Here is a 21963-nt window from a genome sequence, read left to right as displayed (position 1 = left end):
TTTTTAAAACTACTCTAAAAGTGGGGCGTCTGGGTGGCTCAGTTGGTTAAGCATCTGACTTATGTTCAGGTCATGATCTCACAGTTCACGAGTTCAAGCCCTGCATCGGGCTTTGTGCTGACAGCTAAGAGCCTGGAGCCTGCTTCAGATTCTGTCTCCCTCTCTCTCTGTTCCTCCCCCACTTGCACTCTGTCTCTCTCTCTCAAAAATAATAAGGATACGTTAAAAAAATTTAAAAAAACTACTCTAAAAGTGGCATATTCAGATTCTATTTTTAAGGACTCTACATGCGATCATTAGCTCATAGGAAATTTTCTGTATCCATCAGGGATTAGATGGAGAAAAAGGAAAGAACAACAGAAGGTAGAGGCATTCATTTCTTCTTATAAAAGGAGGTTAAACAAATCATTGATAAATGTTGCAAGGAAGTACTTTGGAAAAGCATTTGATAATGCCCAGTGACTTTTGGAAACTTCTATTTATATATCTTTGTTTTAACAATCTAAAATTACAGATCACTAATTATAAATGATGAGTAATGTATTAATATACACATAAAGCTATCCCATCTCTAAGTTCTGTTGCCATTAACCAATCATTCTTCTTGATGGCTATGTTATCTCTTGTAGCATTGTGGTTGCAGTTCTCTGGGTTCAGATCTGGGTCTATTATTGGGTCTATTATTTATTACTGAACTTAAACCTGGTACTTACCTCTATGTTTACCCCATTGGTAAACAGATATTATACTGGACCCTATAGGATTATGAAGCGGGAGCAAATCCATACAGAGGCCTTAGAATGTACTTAATGAAATAATTAGTTTATGGTATCATTATGATATTTATTCTTTTTTTTTTTTTTTTTTTTTCAACATTTTTTATTTTTATTTTTGGGACAGAGAGAGACAGAGCATGAACGGGGGAGGGGCAGAGAGAGAGGGAGACACAGAATCGGAAACAGGCTCCAGGCTCCGAGCCATCAGCCCAGAGCCTGACGCAGGGCTCGAACTCACGGACCGCGAGATCATGACCTGGCTGAAGTCGGACGCTTAACCGACTGCGCCACCCAGGCGCCCATGATATTTATTCTTGAGGAAATCTTGTCATTATTTTTGTTCTCCATATTTAGAAATGAATGCAGGTTAAAAATGCTTCCTACTCATGAAAGACACACTATTATATTTTAGATTATGTAGATTTTTCTTTAAAGGCCAGTTACATCTTATGAATTGAAATACTGTATTCTGGAAATAAAGGTTTTTTTGGGCTCAATTTTGTTTTTTAAAAAGAATGTTAAAGGAAATGAGTCGTGGATGTAACTACCTTTCCTAAGATATTCAGAGTGCCCTTCGCTGAGAACATCATTACTGTCCCCAAAATCTAATTTTTCAATTTGTACCCCCTAGCCATGGAATTGAAATGCAGAAAGGTTTATTGCTATGACATATACAGAAACCACCCCATTTGTAGGTAGTTATATCTGAATGTGTGTTTTAGTATCAACATAAACATTGATGCTATTATTCTAAGACATATTTTGTACAACCAATTTGGTGATTTATCATTGAATGACGGTAGGTAGATGAATGAAAATGGAAATAAGAGCACAGCATACAAGATTGACAATCCAGGCATCGTTGTGAGTTTTGTCATATGGAACATTGCTTGATTTGCTGTTGAGCCACCGTGTTTTGCTTCTCAGAGAATGGGAGGGCAAGCTCCTGCTGCTTCAAGAAATTCTGGATGAATGGCTCAAAGTCCAAGCCACATGGCTATATTTGGAGCCTATTTTCAGTTCTCCAGACATCATGTCTCAAATGCCCGAGGAAGGAAGACGATTTACAGCTGTGGATAAAACATGGAGAGATACAATGAAAAGTGTCATACAAGTAGGTAAAAATCTCTGAGAATGTAATTATTCGGTTGAAGTGACATGATTTTTTTCAAAACAACCCGAATAAGTCATTTCTCTTCCCCCACATATGTTCACTTTTCAGATATTATTTTAGAATCCCAGGAGCAAGAAATATCAAAACTAACTAGATATCTTCTGATATCCTTGAGGTCCGAAGTAATTTGAATTATTTGGTGACCTATGGTTCTATTAGTGGTGCCTACGGATGCTCTGCTAGGAAGACACTGTACACAGAGCTCAATGTCCCCCTCTATTCTATGTCCCTTTGTTATGGGCTGCACCACCACTGAGATACACTGTGGTGGAAACATGCTAGCGTGCCACTCAATCATTGTTTCTCTTTAGGCATCTAAAAAAAGATGAGTTGCAAAGATTAATTTAAAGAGACCAATAAATACAAACAAAATGCAATCAATCAGTCAAAACACAAATACTGTGGAGGAGAACTTACAATTTTAGTTAAGGATGGAATTTGGTAAATACTAGTAACAGTGAAAAAGATACGATTTTTTTTTTGTTCAATTCAAAAGACATTTACTGCCCACAAAACACAGTGTGTATGTTACCAGGAAGTTAACATTAAAATAGAAGAAATATTAGTTATTAAATTATAGTCGTTAAATGAATGTAAATTTATCCATTGGTGTTTTTGATCAAATACAATATTATAAGGTAGGATGAGTATTATCTTAAAATTTTCCTACCCTAAAATACAAATACACATAATTTCATTACTTAAACTTTGAAAACTGTGACTATAATCCTAAATACTAACAATACTATATCAACATCAACTATATATCTGCTAGGAAAATATTCAGAAAGATAGACATGGATTGAATAAGTTTATTTCATTTTATGTAATAATACTTGAAACAAATCTCTGTATAACCTAAACTTTTGTAAAATTAATCACACTGGAAGTCTATATTTAAAGGACCTATAGTGAGTCACACTGTAATACATTTAATCATCTCTAACGTATTTAAAAAATTTAGCCTTTCATATATTGTTTCCTTACAATGGGGCAAACCCCTTGTAAAATGTACACGTTTTCATTTGGAAAAGGATGAAGTAGATTTTTTTTGGCTGCCGCAAAAGCAAAAGGTAGATGTTTGTATTCTCCTAGTTAAGATAATTTTTAAAATAAAAAATCCATTATTTTTTTTGTATCTGATCAAAATACTCTTCAAAACCTCATATTGCTAAGGAAATTTTATAAATATTATAATGCCTAGAAAAGGGCAGCTATACTGGGACTAGTAAATTAAGGAGGCAGATTTTCAATTCTATCACACTGCTGAATTAAAAACAAACAAGTACACCTAAAACTGATAAAACACAATATGTTTTTTCTTTTTTTAAGGAAAGCAGACAAAACAACAAACATAACTTACTCTTATTCCCAAATAAGCAGTTTCTTTTGGGTGACACTTCCTTTACTTTTGCTGTAAGACCTGATTGTCTTCCTGAACTGGCTTTCCATTTTCTTTTTCTCAATATGCTAGTATTCAGGACAGCTTTTGTCCATACTCTCCAAAGCTTTGAAAATAAACGTCAACCTATATTCACTCAGGAAGTCGAGTGAGTTGACTTGTGTAGTAGAGACGTCATTAGATTAAGTGTTTGATGCAAAAAGCCATCACTTTCCATCTAAGGAATTCCTAATAAAGGTTCTTTTAGAACCAGGCAAGAGAAAAGTCTCCGAGGTTAAATCTAGAATGTAAAGGATAATTACATGTTTTGATACCTGCTACCAAAGATCCTTTCTCAAGAGGAGTGAGATTTATTAACCTTTTGATCTAATTCCAGAAATTTTTCAGTCACCATTAATATACTTTTGCCTATGAAGACTTAGCTACACCTGTTTCAAAACCTCAATCTCATGTTCTATCCAAAGCTCTTCTCTGCACAGGGTAGGTAAACCTGAGGTTGCAGTGTTGGGGAGATGTGGGACTGCTCTCCCATGCTATGTCTCTCCTTCCTGGGCTTGTTGCCTGGTGCTGGGTCAAAGAGAATAAGGGAGAGGGAGGAAGGGGGAGAAAGATAGGAAGAGGGAGAGAAAGAGAGAGGGCAAGAGTGAGAGAGGATTTACTGATATAACTGATCCAGCCAAATTGGCTGTCCTTTTCATCAGTGGTCATAAGATGGACAACCTCCTGTGAGGGGTGTCCAGGCACTATATCTTTACTGTTGGTCATCACAACTGGTCTAGCTTTTTCATCAGTTGTGGACAGTTGAAGTCCACAGATTGACTCAGTGTGGACAGGTGAAGACCCCTGGATGAGCCCTGGCTGCTAAGAGATTCTGTGTTGAGCATCTCTTCCAGGTTTGTTCATCCTTCGTGAGATCTGCCACCTTCAGCCTTCAGCCTGACCTTCCATGGTGGCTATTACCACATTTCTCTCTTGTGTGTGTTTCTAATCTCTGCTACAGCAGTATTTCGTAAGTCTTGATTTCATCTAGGGCTTGCAGGAAGGGGGTATCTATCTTCTGTACCTCTTATTAACCTTGAGCACATGCTCTTTGCCCCTTCTTCACCTGGTCATCCCACCAACTGTTTTCTCCCAGTGTTCTTTCCCTGCTCTGGTAGCACTAGAGGAGGTCAGTGCACCCAGTGATGGAGCAGAGTTCCAGTTGGTGAAGATGTTAGCTTCCTCTCTTTGTAGACACTTGCAAACATTTCTAGGGAATCTCTTGGCCCCCTTCCTAACATTCAGGGGTGAAAACCAGTTAATTTCATGCCATCTGGAGGTGAAAGAAGTAGATAATCATTCTTCATGTATACCGCACTCGCTCCCAAACTTGGCTTTTGACCCTTATGAGTTTTGTGTATATTCCTTACAGGCAGAGAAATGCACTCTTGAACTTCTCCACAAAACTTTCCTTTTGTAGTCTAACCCCATCTTAGTAGACATAAATACTATTCCGCTGGTTGCTCAGATGAGAAACTTAGGAGTCTGTCTTTCTTTCTTTCTTTCTTTCTTTCTTTCTTTCTTTCTTTCTTTCTTTCTTTCTTTCTTTCTTTCTCTATTTTCTTTTCTTTCTTTCTTTCTATTTTCTTTTCTTTCTCTTTCTTTCTTTCTTTCTTTCTTTCTTTCTTTCTTTCTTTCTTTCTTTCTTTCTTTCTTTCTATAATAAATATGACCACTCGGCACCATACATCTCACTTCTTTCTAGTGAGCTGGAAAGCTAAAAACCCCATCTCTCAGACTCCATAGCATCTAGTTTTTTGGCAGTGAATTGGATTTAGATGACTATAAACACTCATTTGCGGTTTGGAAAGCATAAGTGAAACAGCAGCCACCTTCTCGCCGTCTTAGAGATTTCTCCTGTCAGGCAAGATCATGAACATGTGACTTTTTTTTCTTTTCCAGCAGGACTTAATGTCTGGTCATCAGTTTTATAGGTGTCCAGGGGCAGTGATGATGGTGGCTCTCTGAGCCCTAGAATCGCAGCCACTATAGTGTGTTCTTGAATGCACAGTTATAGTGGTGTATCCTTTTGTTCTGATTGGGGCAGAAGTAGACATGCTCCTGGAAGTTCAGTTCCACAGTGTCTTAGAAGTCTCTCCTGAAAGCTCCACTTTGGGTGTGCTACCCCAGACCTTCTGATGCTGTTTCAATCACTGAATTCCCTACGTTAAATGTCTTTTTCGCCTAATATACCTAGAAGGATTTTGCACTGAACTCTGAATAAATGTATAAACACCTCAAAGATGGAACTAGGATTGTTTATATGACCCAGTTGGGTTTGAGAATAATGAAAATCTAGTTACCATTTGAAAATGGAACATTCATGGTACCTGGCATACAGTACACAAATCACTTAAATTATGCCCTTGGTCTCCTGGAATGAAGAGTCTTATTTTACAGGCAATCTTTTGGAGGACCCAGTGGCTGCTGGAATAAGATAATATGGTAGGATCTGGGATAAAAGGGTATGAGATGGGCTGAATTCTTTCAAAGGCACTAGAGAAATAAAGGAATGAAATGGCTTAGATCAGAGTTGAAAACTAGCTCAAGACATGGTCAGAGGACTAAGGAGCCCTTGTGACTGCAATCAAAAAGCCTCTTATTTCTCGTAGCTACAAGTTGGATGTAGCCAAAAATGAGTGATAGAGTCTGATTCATTGGGTTGCCAAACTGCAATGTAATTTAATTGCTAGCCTTGCCAGATCTGTTATGTGAAAGGTAGATTACTTATTGGGAAAGAGTAGGATGGTGAGAACCGGAGATGGGGACATTTGAGTTTATTTGATAGACTCGGGGTCCCTGACCATCCTACTGCTGAGCCTCCCTTGCCAGAAGCCTTGGCAGAAACCTGACAAATATGCAAGGCAGTGTATCCTCAGGCCTACTCCATGAACCCACATTTTATCTCTTAGTGCTTAAAAGCCTTAATGAGTATCTTACAAGTTTTCCGTTGTCCAGGGATTTCTGATTAGGAAGCTTATGCTTTTGGACGTTTACTGAACTGGCTTGAGCTTAATTCCATTAAGCATATGGAATGGTACTTTCTGTGAAGCTTCCTGCTGGCAGTAATTAGAATGCTTTCTCTCTATACCCAAATTCAAGTTTCAGGCCCCTGATATCACAGGTTTAAAAGTGTAAATCAACCAGTAGGTTGTCATTTGAGCTGCTGAGAGTAGTGATACTTATGATGCATAAGAAGACACATCAAATTTGGAAAATTGTTTCTTTAACCCACCCCTGCCCCCCCCCAAAATACGATGGTTAACAATTCCTTTTCTTCCCCTCCAGGAGACATAAAGTAAATAAAGTGTCAAGGAGCTCACATTAAGTTTCAAATTTCTAGTAGCTTCCTATTAGAACATCCCGCTGTTATGTCCTGAGAACACAGCTGATAAGCTCCATCCTGGTGCAACATGGAGGGTTGTACTTACTTGAGTTCCTCTGTAGGTCTACAGACGAACCTCATTCTGCTTTCACTCATGCACTCAACAAATGCTGATGGAATGCCTATTGTGGACTAAGATTTTATGGCAATCCTTAAAGGAACTTAACAGCCAGTTTTATTTTACAATGATAAATAGCTTACCTGAAGGATGGAAGATTATAAACTGTTCATTTGAACTCCATAAAACTGATGGAGTGGAGTAACTGCCTCATGCCTTCCATCCACCCCACCCTACCCCCCAGTAATGTCTGTCTGTCTGTCTGTCTCAGTCTCTTCAATAGACAGCTATGGAAGAGAAAATGGAAAGGGTAGTTTCAAGTATATGTGCTTCCCATACTTAGACCATTTTAGGTGCTTCAAATATTTTATCTAACTTGGTCCTCACAACAGTTTTGAGAGAGGGCTCTTATTCCCATGTTAAAGGTAAAATAGAGACTTGGGTTAAGTAAATGACTCAAGGTCAGACAGGTAATAAGGAGCATGGGGGTTTAGAACCAGGTCTGTGCTTTGCTTTATCTGATGCAGTCTTTATTAAGTTCACTTTCTCACAGGAAGAAAGTGAAGGTACTTTACTTTCCAGTCACAAGATGATTAGTTTTATATATTTTTTCCTTAAGTCCATGCACAAAGGTACAGAGATTATTGCCTTTGTTCATCGAGAGCTAGAATGTTTGGTTCAGTCATTGAGCTAATTTGGCTAACTAGGTTTGACCTGAGGAATTCAATAAAAATTTTTTTACTTGAATGTTAGGTGTTTCCAGAAGTATTTCTTTTGTAATTATAATATTTAGGGAAAGAAGTATGAACTGTTGTTTTAAATAACTGAATTTTTCGGGGCGCCTGGGTGGCTCGGTCGTTTGGGTGTCGAACTTCGGCTCAGGTCATGATCTCACAGTGTGTGGGTTTAAGCCCCGAGTGGGGCTGTGTGCTGATGGCTCAGAGCCTAGAGCCTTTTTCGAATTCCTTGTCTCCTTCTATCTGTTTCTCCGCAACACCCCTCCCCGACACCTCCCCATCTCTCCAAAATAAATAAACATTAAAAAATTAAAAAAAAATTAGATAGCTGAATTTTTCTTTAGTTTTTAAACCTCAGACCCAAAATAGCAATATTGTAATAAATTCTTTGAAAATAAAACAAATATTGTTAATATATGAAAGGGTTTTTTCCATATTTATTAGCAAGTATTCAGTTTCTTTTTTTTTTTTTTCCAACAAGGAAAGGCATATTCACCAGAAGGTGGCACTCTGAGAACACTATTTTGGATTTTGGATTTAGTAATTCAAGAGTGCTCCTCTATCCTTAATTGGATGAATTGCACATTTAAATGATGATCTGAGTTTTTGTCATGCTTCTTTTTACATGTGTTTTAAAAGTTTATTTAAACATAAAACTGTTAAGAAATAAAATGTCTTTTAAATATTGTCTCTTTAAAGATAAGTTAATATAGGGGCACCTGGGTGGCTTAGTTGGTTAAGTATCTGACTTCAGCTCAGGTCATGATCCGCAGATTGTGGGTTCGAGCCCCATATTGGGCTTTCTGCTGTCACCACAGAAGCCCCCCTTGGATCCTTTTTCCCCTTCTCTCTTTGTCCCTCCTCCACTCATTTTCTCTCTTTCTCTCTCTCTCAAAATAAATAAACTTAAAAAAATTAAAGATAATACACCAATATGTTACATATTTCATGTGAACCTGTTTCACTGAGAAAACAGATATTAATGATAATTATTCTTTGAGTAAGTTGCTGTTTCTAAGTTATGTTGTTAAAATTCAAAACAAAGCAGGAGTGCCTGGGTGGCTCATTTGGCTAACTGTCTGACTTCGGCTCAAGTCATGATCTCATGGTTCATGAGTTTGAGCCCCGTGAGCCCCATGTCAGGTTCTGCTGACAGGTCTGAGCCTGGAGCCTGCTTTGGATTCTGTGTCTCCTTTTCTCTCTGCCCCTCTCATGCTCTTTCTCCCTTTCTCAAAAATAAACGAACATTAAAAAGAAATTAAAAAAAAAAGCAGAAAAGTGTATCTTTCCTTTTTGACTACTTTCAAAGTATAGTAACAAAAACATTTTAGAGGGTCCTGCAGAAGAAGAAAATTTCTGTATAGAACAATTTACAGCTGATATTTTTGGTTGATCTCTTAGTCAAGGCTGAGTACTACAAATAAGCTAAATTAGTTCTTGAAATTCCATGTTTAATCTTTTAACATTTTCTTAATATCTATACATTCTAAAATGTCCTGTTCCTTGTATTAATAAATGTACTAGTGTGTTCTCACAGGTTTATTATTTGGTCTGGTGATTAAAATCTCTAAAGTGTTTTAGTACTCTTTCTTTAAAAAAATTTTTTTTTAATGTTTATTTTTGAGAGAGAGACAGAGAGATAGAGTTCAAGCAGGGGAGGGGCAGAGGGGGGAGACACAGAATCCAAAGCAAGCTCTAGGTTCTGAGCTGTCAGCACAGAGCCCGATGCAGGGGTCGAACTCACAACTATGAGATCATGACCTGAGCCAAAGTCGGACGCTTAACCAACTGAGCCACCCAGGTGCCCCTAGCCCCTCTTTCTAACACATTGATGCTTATTTAGTAAAGCACTTTTACTATTCTGTCATTGATGTCAGTGGTGAACATGGAGTTTGAAATTAAAAGGCCAACACTAGACCTGGATGCCCTCAGTCAGGTGTTAAGGAAAAAGAAGGAAAAATAATTTTATTTCAACTGTGTCTAGAGCACATTTTAATAATGTGTTTCTAAAGATTTTCATAAACCCAGTGTTTGTTTGTATGGCTATTTTTATAAATCAATAAACTATTTACTTTTTAAAAATATCAGTTCTTAAGATCAGCTTTCAGTTATAATTCTTACCTTGCATCCCACAGCATAAAAGAAAGCTCTTTTAAATACTTGACTGTGTTTAAATTGCTTCAAACCAAACAGCTCACAGTTGCACTTTTCCGTGATAAAATATTCAAAGGTCCATGCCTTAGAGGTAGCACAGTTTTAGCTTCTAGAGCGTTCAGGAAGAATATACCTGAAACTTAAGTCCTTTAGCAAGCAGTGTTCCTCTGTAGTTCCAAATACAGTTTTTGCAGTGTAAGATTTTTATTGAAAACTCCTTTCTTCACCCTCAAACACTTATATTTTTATCTACAGTTATAAAACAGAGATTGTGTTGTTTTATTATCGATAACAATAATATATGAAGTAATGCTGATTTATCATTTTAGAATACTTTTCTCAATGAATAAAAGACAAACACATCTCATACTATTTTGTTTCCCCCATCCTTCCTGTGAGTTCCCTGTTCTTGCCCCATCCCAGTGCATGAGCGTTCACCCCCCCGCATCCCTCTCTTCCTTCCCTCCCCCCTCACACTCATTTTCTGTCTCTCACGCTTTCCAGTGTAGAATGAGACACTGTGAGCAACATCACTAAGGATCAAGTCAACATGACTCTTACTAATTAAAGAGGCTAGTTAGACCTAGAGTCTGTGAGGCTACTTTTAGAAAATATTCATTTTAAATTTTGGTTGACCTTTGTTTGATTAAAAACAGGCAACCTCGAATACAATAAGAATACAAATAAAGCTAGTATCTAATATTTTTGAATTGGGTGTTTATTTTTAGGATAAACGTGTTCTACACGTTGTAACTGTTGAGAGAATGCTGGAACGGCTGAAAAAATCAAACGAACTTTTGGAACTCATTCTTAAAGGACTTAATGAATATTTGGAAAAGAAACGTCTCTTCTTCCCCAGATTCTTTTTCTTGTCTAATGATGAACTTCTTGAGATACTGTCTGAGACTAAAGATCCCACTAGGTAAGTAACTTACATACGTAGCATATAGCTAAATTTATCTGAATTTACTTTTTAAAATAAGGCAGAATAAAAACACATATAATTATGTTCAAGAATATTCCCAGTATTATCAATAACCAATGTAATTATTTAAAACGACATAAGTAATGTCATTGAAGGTGATTTTTCCAAACGTGATAAATCTTGGGGAGGATTTCTAATTTACCCATTTTCTCCTACATATTTTTCAGAACACCTCGCTCCCAGTGGCTTGCAGTGACCCCTGCTGGTGGTGTCCCATTACCTGTCCTTCTAAGTCCACTCTAAAAGGGGCAGCCCCCTACATCCGTGTACCACCATCTTTGCGGAAGTTGCTCCTTACCTGAATATCTCTGACTTCTTTTACCTCTTCTAGACTTTTGTGGAAATATGCTCAAAGGTCTGCACCTCAGGAAGACTTTCCCTGACCACTGTATTTAAAATGGCAACCCTTCCAGCACTGCCTAGCCAGTGGATTATCGTCTCTGCTTTTATTTCCTTCGGCCTCTTTTGTAGCATCTGGAACACTCTATCATGTACTTACTTGTTTACTGTCTGATTTCCTCTAGCAGAACAGAAGCTCCATGATGGCAGAGAATTTGGACTTCTTTTTCTTCCCCGACACTGATGCCCAATTTCTTAGAAAAGTGTGTATGTCTGGTGTACAGCAGACAGTGAATGGAAAGTTATTAAATTTGTTAGTTTTGTGTCTTGTGCCTTCAAAGTAGGAGACAAGGAATCCAGACAAAAAGATAAATTTAGGCTCAAATTTCTTTTCTTCTTCTTCTTCTTTTTTTTTTTTTTGCTATTTTATTTTATATATATTTTTTTTAACTTTCATTTATTTATTTTAAAATTTTTATCCAAGTTAGTTAGCATATAGTGCAACAACGATTTCAGGAGTAGATTCCTTAATGCCCCTGACCCATTTAGCCCATCCCCCCCCTCCCACAACCCCTCCAGTAACCTCAGTAAAAAAACCTCAGTAAAAAAAAGAATGTTTGTTCTCCATATTTATGAGTCTCTTTATGTTTTTGTCCCCCTCCCTGTTTTTATATTATTTTTGCTTCCCTTCCCTTATGTTCATCTGTTTTGTATCTTAAATTCCTCATATGAGTGAAGTCATATGATATTTGTCTTTATCTGACTAATTTCACTTAGCATAATACCCTCTAGTTCCATCCATGTAGTTGCGAAGGGCAAGATTTCATTCTTTTTGATTGCCGAGTAATACTCCATTGTATGTATGTGTATGTACACATACATACATACATACATACATACATACATACATACATACATACCACATCTTTATTCACTCATCCATCAATGGACATTTGGGCTCTTTCCATACTTTGGCTATTGTTGATAGTGCTGCTATAAACATTGGGGTGCATGTGCCCCTTTGAAACGGCGTACCTGTATCCCTTGGATAAATACCTAGTAGTACAATTGCTGGGTCATAGGGTAGTTCTATTTTTCTTTCTTTCTTTCTTTCTTTCTTTCTTTCTTTCTTTCTTTCTTTCTTTTTTTTAACGTTTATTTATTTTTGAAGGAAAGAGACAGAGTGTGAGTGGGGGAGGGGCAGAGAGAGAGCGAGACATGGAATCCGAAACGGACTCCAGGCTCTGAGCTGTCAGCGCAGAGCCTGACATGGGGCTCGAACTCACAAACTGTGAGATCATGACCTGAGCTGAAGTTGGTCGCTTAACTGACTGAGCCACCCAGGTACCCCAGGGTAGTTCTATTTTTAATTTTTTGAGGAAACTCCATATTGTTTTCCAGAGTGGCTGCACCAGTTTGCATTCTTACTGGCAGTGCAAAAGAGATCCTCTCTCTCTGCATCCTCACCAACATCTGTTGTTGCCTGAGTTGTTAATCTTAGCCATTCTGACTGGTGTAAGGTGGTATCTCATTGTGGTTTTGATTTGTATTTCCCTGATGTGTGATGTTGAGCAGTTTTTATGTGTCGGTTGGTCATCTGGATGTCTTCTTTGAAGAAGTGTTTATTCATCTCTTTTGCCCATTTCTTCACTGGATTATTTGTTTTTTGGGTGTTGAGTTTGATAAGTTCTTTATAGATTTTGGACACTAACCCTTTATCTGATATGTCGTCTGTAAATAAATATCTTCTCCCATTCCATCGGTTGCCTTTTAGTTTTGCTGATTGTTTCCTTTGCTTTGCAGAGCTTTTTATTTTGATGAGGTTCCAATAGTTCATTTTTGCTTTTGTTTCCCTGGCCTCCAGAGACGTGTTGAATAAGAAGTTGCTGCGGCCAAGGTCAAAGAGGTTTTTGCCTGCTTTCTCCTCAAGGATTTTGATGGCTTCCTGTCTTACATTTAGGTCTTTCATCCATTTTGGAGTTTTTTTGTGTGTGTATGGTGTAAGAAAGTGGTCCAGGATCATTTTTCTGCCTGTGCTGTACAGTTTTCCCAGCACCACTTGCTGAAGAGACTGTCTTTATTCCATTGGATATTCTTTCCTGCTTTGTCAAAGATTAGTTGGCCATACATTTGTGGGTCCATTTCTGGGTTCTCTATTCTGTTCCATTGATCTGAGTGTCTGTTCTTGTGCCAGTACCATACTGTCTTGATGATTACAGCTTTGTAGTATAGCTTGAAGTCCAGGATTGTGATGCCTCCTGCTTTGGTTTTCTTTTTCAAGATTGCTTTGGCTATTCAGGGTGTTTTCTGGTTCCATACAAAATTTAGGATTATTTGTTCTAGCTCTGTGAAGAATGCTGGTGTTATTTTGATAGGGATTGCATTGAATATGTAGATTGCTTTGAGTAGTATGGACATTTTAACAATATTTGTTCTTCCTATCCAGGAGCATGGAATCTTTTTCCATTTTTTTGTGTTTTCTTCAATTTCTTTCATAAGCTTTCTATAGTTTTCAGTGTATAGATTTTTCACTTCTTTGGTTAAATTTATTCCCAGGTATTTTATGGTTTTTGGTGCAATTGTAAATGGGATCGATTTCTTTTTCTCTTGCTTCATTGTTTGTGTATAGGAATGCAACCAAGTTCTGTGCATTGATTTTGTATCCTGCCACTTTGCTGAATTCATGGATCAGTTCTAGCAGATTTTGGGTAGAATATTTTGGGTTTTCCATATAGAGTATCATGTCATCTATGAAGAGTGAAAGTTTGACTTCCTCCTGTAGGCTCAGATTTCTATCTGAATTTTTATATTCTGATTCTTTATTGCCTATTGAAAGATGAGTTCATTTGGTTATTAGTAATGTGCCCAGAATGAGGGGTTTAGTCACTTCCATCTGTGTTACAATGATTACAGTTGGATACTTTCAAAGCTATTGATTTAGTAAACTGTAAAGTACTTAAAGTGCTAAACCTAGTTCATAATTTGTGAGCAGTCTCTGAAGATCCCAGTTGAAAAAGCTAGTTTTGTGCATTTGAAGATTCTTCCAATTAGTGTATTATCTGTTAGCCAAGATTGGTTTGTTCCTTATGTTGCTTTTAACATCTTTCAGTTTATTGTGTTGGAAACAAAGCCTCATGGGTGTCTCCTCTGTAGCTCTTATTATAATTGTAGTTTTACAGATCTTTTTGTGATTATTCAATTAATGATGACCTCCTACTGGACTGTATAATCCATACAGACAGGGATTGTGTCTTTTTCCCTCAGCCTTTCATCTCCAGCAGCATCTAGCAGGGGCCTGACACGTGATGCACATTTATAAATTGTGAGTAAAGATTGGTACACAAAGAACACTGATGTTAAGGAACTGCTTTAATCTGATTAATTCTCTTGAACATTTTTCCCCCTGACAGGGTGCAACCTCACTTGAAGAAATGTTTTGAAGGAATTGCAAAGGTAGAATTTACAGAAACACTTGATATTACTCACATGAAGAGTAGTGAAGAAGAGTTGGTGGAACTCACAGAGACCATTTCAACAGCCAAAGCCAGAGGTCAAGTGGAGAAGTGGTTGGTTGAATTGGAGAGAGTTATGATTAAGTCCATCCACAAGGTACTCAGCTATATTTATTATTATTTCTAGTAAAGATATGGAATATTAATGTATCATAGGGGCGCCTGGCTGACTCAGTAGGCAGAGCATGCAACTCATGATGTTAGGGTTATGAGTTTGAGCCCCACATTGGGGGCAGTGATTACAGTAAAAATGTCTGGTTAATAAATGCACTGTTTTTAGATAGAAATTGAGTCCTGAATTACCAATTAAATTGTAATATATAGCTCAAAGACAAAATCTATGAAATTAATTTCATAGGGACCCACTTGAAAAGTGGGACAAAATAGCATCCATACTACAGAAAACTTGGGTTTCTTGGGTTTTAGTAATAAATCCTGTTTCTTGCAGCTACAAGTTATTTCTTTGATCATTAATTAAATACACCTTGGTCTACAGAGTCTGTATTTAGTTGCCTTGCATGCATTTCTCTATAGTTTTACATTATTCTCCTTGATATATACGTTTCTGAGGTGAGCCTTTTTGTCCTATGCATATAAAAAATATGTACCAAAATGTTAGAAAATCACAAATACTTCTTATAATTAATAACTTCATATTTTCCACATCTCCTAAAACATCAACTCAATCATTTGTAATTATTTTTATTAGTAGAAAATTTCTTTTTTTTAAAAAAAAATTTTTTTTAACATTTATTTGTTTTTGAGACAGAGAGAGACAGCATGAACAGGGGAGGGTCAGAGAGAGGAAGACACAGAATCTGAAACAGGCTCCAGGCTCTGAGCTGTCAGCACAGAGCCCGACGTGGGGCTCGAACTCACAGCCCTCACGGACTGTGAGATCATGACCTGAGCCGAAGTCGGCCGCCCAAACGACTGAGCCACCCAGGCGCCCCTATTAGTAGAAAATTTCAAGTCATGGAAACAAATACAGATTAATTGAGCAGTTAAATTCATCTTTTACTCTACTATGGTCTTAGCATTCAAGTTGCTCATAAGAATAAAAATCATGATTGAATTGGGGATCACGAGAGCAGGATTGAGAAGGAATATGGCATCATGTTCTAATTAACAACAGTTTTCATTAATTTTTCGGATTCTCTCACACATTGTTGAAAAAAATTCATTGGAATCCAAGTGTTTAATGTATATAATGTGCCCTAGTGTTGCTTCCTCTTCTTAAATATAGTTTTAATGTCTGCGTGCATAATAGTTTTTCAATAGATGTAAAGTCATTTGGAGTTTTTCATTTCTCCCTATTGTGGATTAAATTAGAGTGAATGTCCTTATGGATATAGTTGGTTTCTTTGAAAGAATTCTTTCTCATGATAAGTTCTCATATGTAGGACCACTAGGTCAAAGAGACGAGGTTTTGGGACGCCTGAGTGGCTCAGTTCGATAACCATCCAACTTTGGCTCAGGTCATGATCTCACAGTTTGTGGGTTTGAGCCCTGCATCAGGCTCTGTGCTGACAGCTGGAAGCCTGGAGCCTGCTTCAGATTCTGTGTTTCCCTCTCTCTCTCTGCCCCTCCCCCATTCATGCTCTCTCTCTCTCTCTCTCTCTCTCTCTCTCTCTGTCTCTCTCTGTCTCTCTCAAAAAATGAATAAATGTTAAAAAAGAAAATTAAAATTTAAAGAGACAAGGTTTCATAGGCCTTGGTGCATATTGACAAATAAGGTTTATTTTATTTATGCAGCTGTAAGTAATGTAAATGAATTCCACTTTGACCACTATTTACCAGCCTTGGTTATATGGTTTGGTAATTGTTGTATACAGTGATAACTCATTGTTTTAGACATATCCAATACTGTTACAACTATTCTTTTCATTTTGTTTGTCAGAGTGCTTAGAGAAGGTATTTTGGTTGCCATTTCAGAGCACTTAGATGGGGTGGCCAGGAAAACATCATCCCCAAATGTTCTTGTGTAAGTTTGTGTTTCTGAAATGTGCAATCGAATGCAATATAAAGTAATACAAATAGAGATGTGTGTTACTATGTTTCTACTGTATGTAGTCCCATGCTAGCAAGACCACTGCATGCTTAAATTAAGTAAATTTTAGGTCACTTATCGATAATAAAAAAAGTCATGTTCTTGGCACTTGTACCCCTTATGTTACTAGATTATCATGTGTATGTTACTTCCAAAATATGCATGTACTTATATATGTGTATATATATCTGGCACACATAGATATATTTTACATCCAGTATTGCAGAACTTCCTGTAATTGTTTCTCCTCATCCAACTATGTAGCAATTGTGATTTAGATTTTAAAGTCTTCCTCTTGTTCTCTCCCTGTTGTCCTCCTAGAGCACATATTTATTCCATTTTTGACATTTCTGTACTGTACCTTCTAGTTTCTGTTTCTGCTGTCTCTCAGTTGCTCATTTTCACCTGCCCTTTCTGTGGCTCCTTCTGGCCTTAGAAACTTTCTTTGCTATCAATAGCTACCACTGCCCTTTGTCTCTGTTCAGCTCCATAAATACCCTAGCCAGACTAGAAGTCTAGAAAGGTTCATACATCCTTATATATTTCTCAGAAAAATCTAATTTTGACCGTCTTTTCTGAAACCAAACATTAAAGTGGGTATCACCTCATAGACAACATGACCATTTCGGGTTGATAGATATAAAAGATTAGATTGTTTCTCGCTGATGGCTGGTAGAAAAACTGGATATGTCAATCCACAGAAAACATATGGAGGAGAAGTACATGAATTAGACTTAAATCATGTTGCAAAGAATGTAAATAAGACTTTCTGACTTTCCTGATTCTTAACTCTCCATAAATCAGTTATATCCCCTTGCTTGTCATCATTGCCTTGGGCATCTAACTATAGATTGAGAGGAAGTTAGATCCAGAAACACAGAAGGAACTTTAGAGAAGTGGTGTGGTTTGCCTGAGAGTGCTCGTACACATACATGTGCGCCTGGGTGAGTGGGGATCTGATCAAGTTCAAAGAAAATTATTGTCTATGAATTTGGAATTACTTAACTTTAAATCTTGCAATAAAATTGCTTGGGCTTGTTCAACCCAAGTGTATCTAGGATATCTTTGGCTACGACTGGTCTCACGAATATTCGATATAATGTGGGTTCACACAAATTGATCATGTATCAGCAAAATAAAATGCTGTGTAATGTATGCTTTTGCTCATAGGTATATGAATAAACTTGAATTTAAATAGTCTAATGACATGCTTTGAGTCTTCATAATTGGCTAAGATGTTGTAAAAAGTTAAATAGTATGAGTTAATCTGTTTAGGAGTTTAGGTCCTCATTGTATAGCTTGTTTAAGTAAACTGTGAAACTATCTTTAGCATTTTTGTTTCCAATTAGGTAATTAAAGATGCAATTTCTGCCTATACGCAAAACATGCGAATTAACTGGGTGAGGGAGTGGCCTGGACAGACAGTGCTTTGTGTATCTCAAATCTTCTGGACAACAGAAGTACAAACAGCTATTCCAAAGGGACAAGAGGTAAGCTTCATTACTGCCCTGCCCCAGGTTTTTCAGCATTTTTTAAACAGGTACTATTGCTGGAATATACTAACTATAAAAAACAAAATAAAGACAATCCTCTCAAAAAGTCAAGGGTACTTGAACCTCAATCTTGTTACTAGATACATTTTTATACCTTTAAACATAGAATTGTAATGGAACTAAGCTTCCTAAACTCAGAAAGATTAGGAGGAAAATAGCATAATCCTCTTTTATACCTTGAGTAAAAGAGGAAGTAGGAAGACAAGGTATCGGTTAGCTTACTTTACTATTTTCATTTTTATTCTTAATGTATTGATTTTGTAGAATTATTGATTTTTTCTAAAGTTTATTTATTTTGAGACAGAGTGGGAAAGAGAGGGGCAGAGAGAGAGTGAGAGAGAATCTGAGCTGACAGGTCAGAGCCTGAGGCAGGGCTCAATCTCCCAAACTGTGACATCATGACCTGAGCCAAAATCAAGAGTCAGACACTTGACTGACTAAGCCACCCAGGCACCCAGTAATTATTGATACTTTGAATGCTTACTTTTAAGTATTCTATTAGGTATGTTAGCATAATAATATTAACTTGCTGTTAGTAATTAACAACAGAAACTACATTTATAGGATTTCAAGCAGGTCAACTTTCAGTTGACTGATGGGCCAGTTGCAATGTAGTAGTTGTGGATCTTTTGTTTAGAACCATGAATTTCAAATATATATACATATATATATCAAATATATATAATTTCAAATATATAATTCAAGTATATATAAATTACAAATATATATAATTTCAAATATATATATATGTACACACACACACACACACATATATATATATATATATATATATATATATATATATATATATATAAAATTAAGTTTATTTATTTTGAGAGAGACAGAGACAGGTGAGTGGGGGGAAGGGGAGGGAGGAGAGAGAGAAAGAAAGAATCCCGAGCAGGCTACATGCCAGCAGTGCAGAGCCAGATGTGGGGCTCGAACTCACGAAACTGTGAGATCATGACCTAACTGAAACCAAGAGTTGGACGCTTAACCAACTGAGCCATCCAGGTGCCCCTCAAATATATTTTTGACATGGAGTTTGGTATTATTGTCTTTAACTCTAATGTACTGTTGAACACTGGTAGTGCTGAGGTTTGAGAAACTAATGTTCTCTGTCAGCAGCCGGATCCCATAGAGTATGGATCTGAGTAACACATACTTAGCTTTGTCAAACTTAACAACAGGTCACTTATTTATTTCCTGTGGGAAGGGATGAGGGTATAGGGTAGGAATTCAAGGTTTTCTGGAAGAACTGTCTTCATGGAACACAAGACCCTGGGGAAGGGGGGGGGTTCCCTAACAACCATAAGCCCTTGGAGTTACTTCTGGGGCCTCAGTTTCTAGCCACATGTGCTTTCTTCTTCTCCTTCTCCTCCTCCTCCTCCTCCTCCTCCTCCTCCTCCTCCTCCTCCTTTGCCTCCTCCTTTGCCTCCTCCTTTGCCTCCTCCTTTGCCTTCTCCTTCTCCTTCTCCTCCTCCTTCTCCTCCTCCTCCTCCTCCTCCTCCTCCTCCTCCTCCTCCTCCTCCTCCTCCTTCTTCTCTCCCAGTGGACTTAGAGAATTCATTTTCTCTTTTTCTTTTAAGCCACCACTCATTAACCTCCCCACACAGAGAGATTCCTCCATCACCAATGTAGCGTGCTGGGGCAACATGTAGCCTCCTGGATCTCCCTCCTTGCCTGCTGGCCAGCCCCCCAAAACACAATACCAACTTTATCACTCACCGCTGTGGGGACTCAGTCTGCAGGGAACGAAGAAGCAAATGTGAGCAGATTAGACAAACTTGGAGGCATCTTCCAAATTTCTTCAGTTTAAATGTGGTGTTTATCAAACCTCTACCCCTCTGCCAAATCCATATTTTTCTTTGATCTTACTCCAAGCAGGCTGCAACAGTGGGAATTGATATGGAGCATTAAAGTGTAAACTACAGTTTCTACTTATCTCCCAAGCATACTTTGAATCTCAAGGGACTTGCCATTTAGGTCACTCCCATTTCAATGCGTCTTCTGCTCAAAACGATCTGCCTATAATTCTTACCATATTGCATACAGATGCAAATAGGGTTTTTTGTTGGTTTTCTTTATAGCAGTATGCACTGATACTGAAATTGAGTTGCTTGTTTACTCATTTATCAGTTGATTCAGCTTTTTTTCCTACTTATGTTACATGGTACAGATATGGAGCCATTCACAGAGAAAGCCAGAATGAGAACCTATGCTACTTGAGGGTGATTCAGCTTCATAGACTCAAGGTTCTCTAGAGCTGCAGCTTAGCAAGATTAACACGTTACTCCTCGGTTATTGTTGCTTGCCAGACTGCCCTTGTCTGTTGCATTTTATGGTGCTTTCATAGCTAAGTTTCATGATATGAAACTAGGCTTTATATGTGTCCTTAAAAATTAATTCTTTTTCATCTGCGTGTGATTATCCTGCTTCTTTCTGCCTGTGATCTGCTATCTGTGCACCTCGTCCCTGTCTGTATTTCATCCATGTTCAGTCCATTCAAGTTCTGTAGTAGCATCATGAGGGGCTGGCACATGTTTTAGTATTCTATAATTATAAAAGTAATTATAGTACTCTATGATTTAGTATTCTATAGTATTAGTACTGATTTTTAAAAATTTAATGTGTAGGTCTATCATGGGAGGCTAGCATATGCTTTAGTATTATATGTGTTGATAATTTTTCCTCCTGATTAATGTGTGGTAAACATTTGAAACGGATCACTTTGGTTGAACAGAGACTCTTGGCAGCTTCATAGAAGACTGGACACTTCCATTGTCTGCAAACATCCCAAGTTGTCTAGAGCTTGATGTTATAATAGCCCTGTGTTATCCTGTCACACTCCCAGAGGACCTGTTCAATTTATTCAGTGAATGTTGATTCTGCAACTCGTCTGCGTGAGGCATTGCAGGGGCTGTAAAATGAATGAAAGAATCAACACTGTCACAGAGCTCGGGGTATTGCAGATACTGATGCGATTTTGAGTCACTGTATCATTGCATATGTAGAAGGATCTAGGTATGATAAAAATATTTGATTTCAGACAGGGTTTATTTTGACAGAATAGAATAGTTGCTACCTTTAGATTCATTAGCTCACTATACAGAATGGTTTACAAGGAAGAAAATGTAACAAAAATGCTATCGATACCGTGATTTTTTTTTCTATCTAATCTGAATGCTCATTGATTCATATAGATTTTTTCCTGAAGAACTCAGTTTGTTGCAGTTTGCAGTTAAATTTTAGTTCCAAATCTGTTTTCCTAGTATAGGAAGATACATTCTGCTAGTGTATGTAGTACTAAATTCTTATGGACGTATAATTTGTGCTGTCAGATTGAAAGATGAAATTTTTATTTTGTGTTTTGTGTTGAACTATAGAGTGTGAGAACTGGTAAGTCTCTCAGAGACCCCCACTTTTACTGATGAGAAAATTAAGATGTACTCACTGGCATCTTAACATATTTTCACTAGTTGGCTCCAAGAATTTAAACACTTATGGCTATTTATTTTTATTTATTAAAAAAATTTTTTTAACATTTATTTAGTTTTTGAGAGTCAGAGACTGAGCACGAGCAGGGGAGGTGCAGAGAGACAGAGACACAGAATCGAAAGCAGGCTCCAGGCTCTGAGCTGCCAGCACGGAGCCTGATGCAGGGCTCGAACCTACGAACCATGAGATCATGACCCGAGGTGAAGTCGGTCGCCCAACCGACTGAGCCGCCCAGGCGCCCCAACACTTATGGCCATTTAAAAATGGCTCGGACAGAAGTTTATCTTTCACTGCTTATGAA

General features: G+C 37.6%; 1 protein-coding gene across 3 annotated transcripts in view; it reads left to right on the top strand.

The window, feature by feature from the left end:
- Positions 1–21963, top strand: part of DNAH7 (dynein axonemal heavy chain 7) — a 264436-nt gene that overhangs the window by 69663 nt on the left and 172810 nt on the right. For all 3 annotated transcript variants that reach the window (XM_042994954.1, XM_042994955.1, XM_042994953.1), the window contains 4 exons: positions 1704–1890; positions 10454–10647; positions 14460–14658; positions 17961–18101. In XM_042994954.1, the coding sequence (XP_042850888.1) occupies positions 1704–1890; positions 10454–10647; positions 14460–14658; positions 17961–18101 (721 nt within the window). The remainder of the gene's footprint in view (positions 1–1703; positions 1891–10453; positions 10648–14459; positions 14659–17960; positions 18102–21963) is intronic.

Source organism: Panthera tigris, chromosome C1 (assembly GCF_018350195.1).
Source record: "Panthera tigris isolate Pti1 chromosome C1, P.tigris_Pti1_mat1.1, whole genome shotgun sequence".
NCBI classification, from domain to species: Eukaryota; Metazoa; Chordata; class Mammalia; order Carnivora; family Felidae; genus Panthera; species Panthera tigris.
The sequence above is the reverse complement of the archived record's forward strand: the minus strand, read 5'-3'. Positions and strand labels throughout refer to the sequence as shown.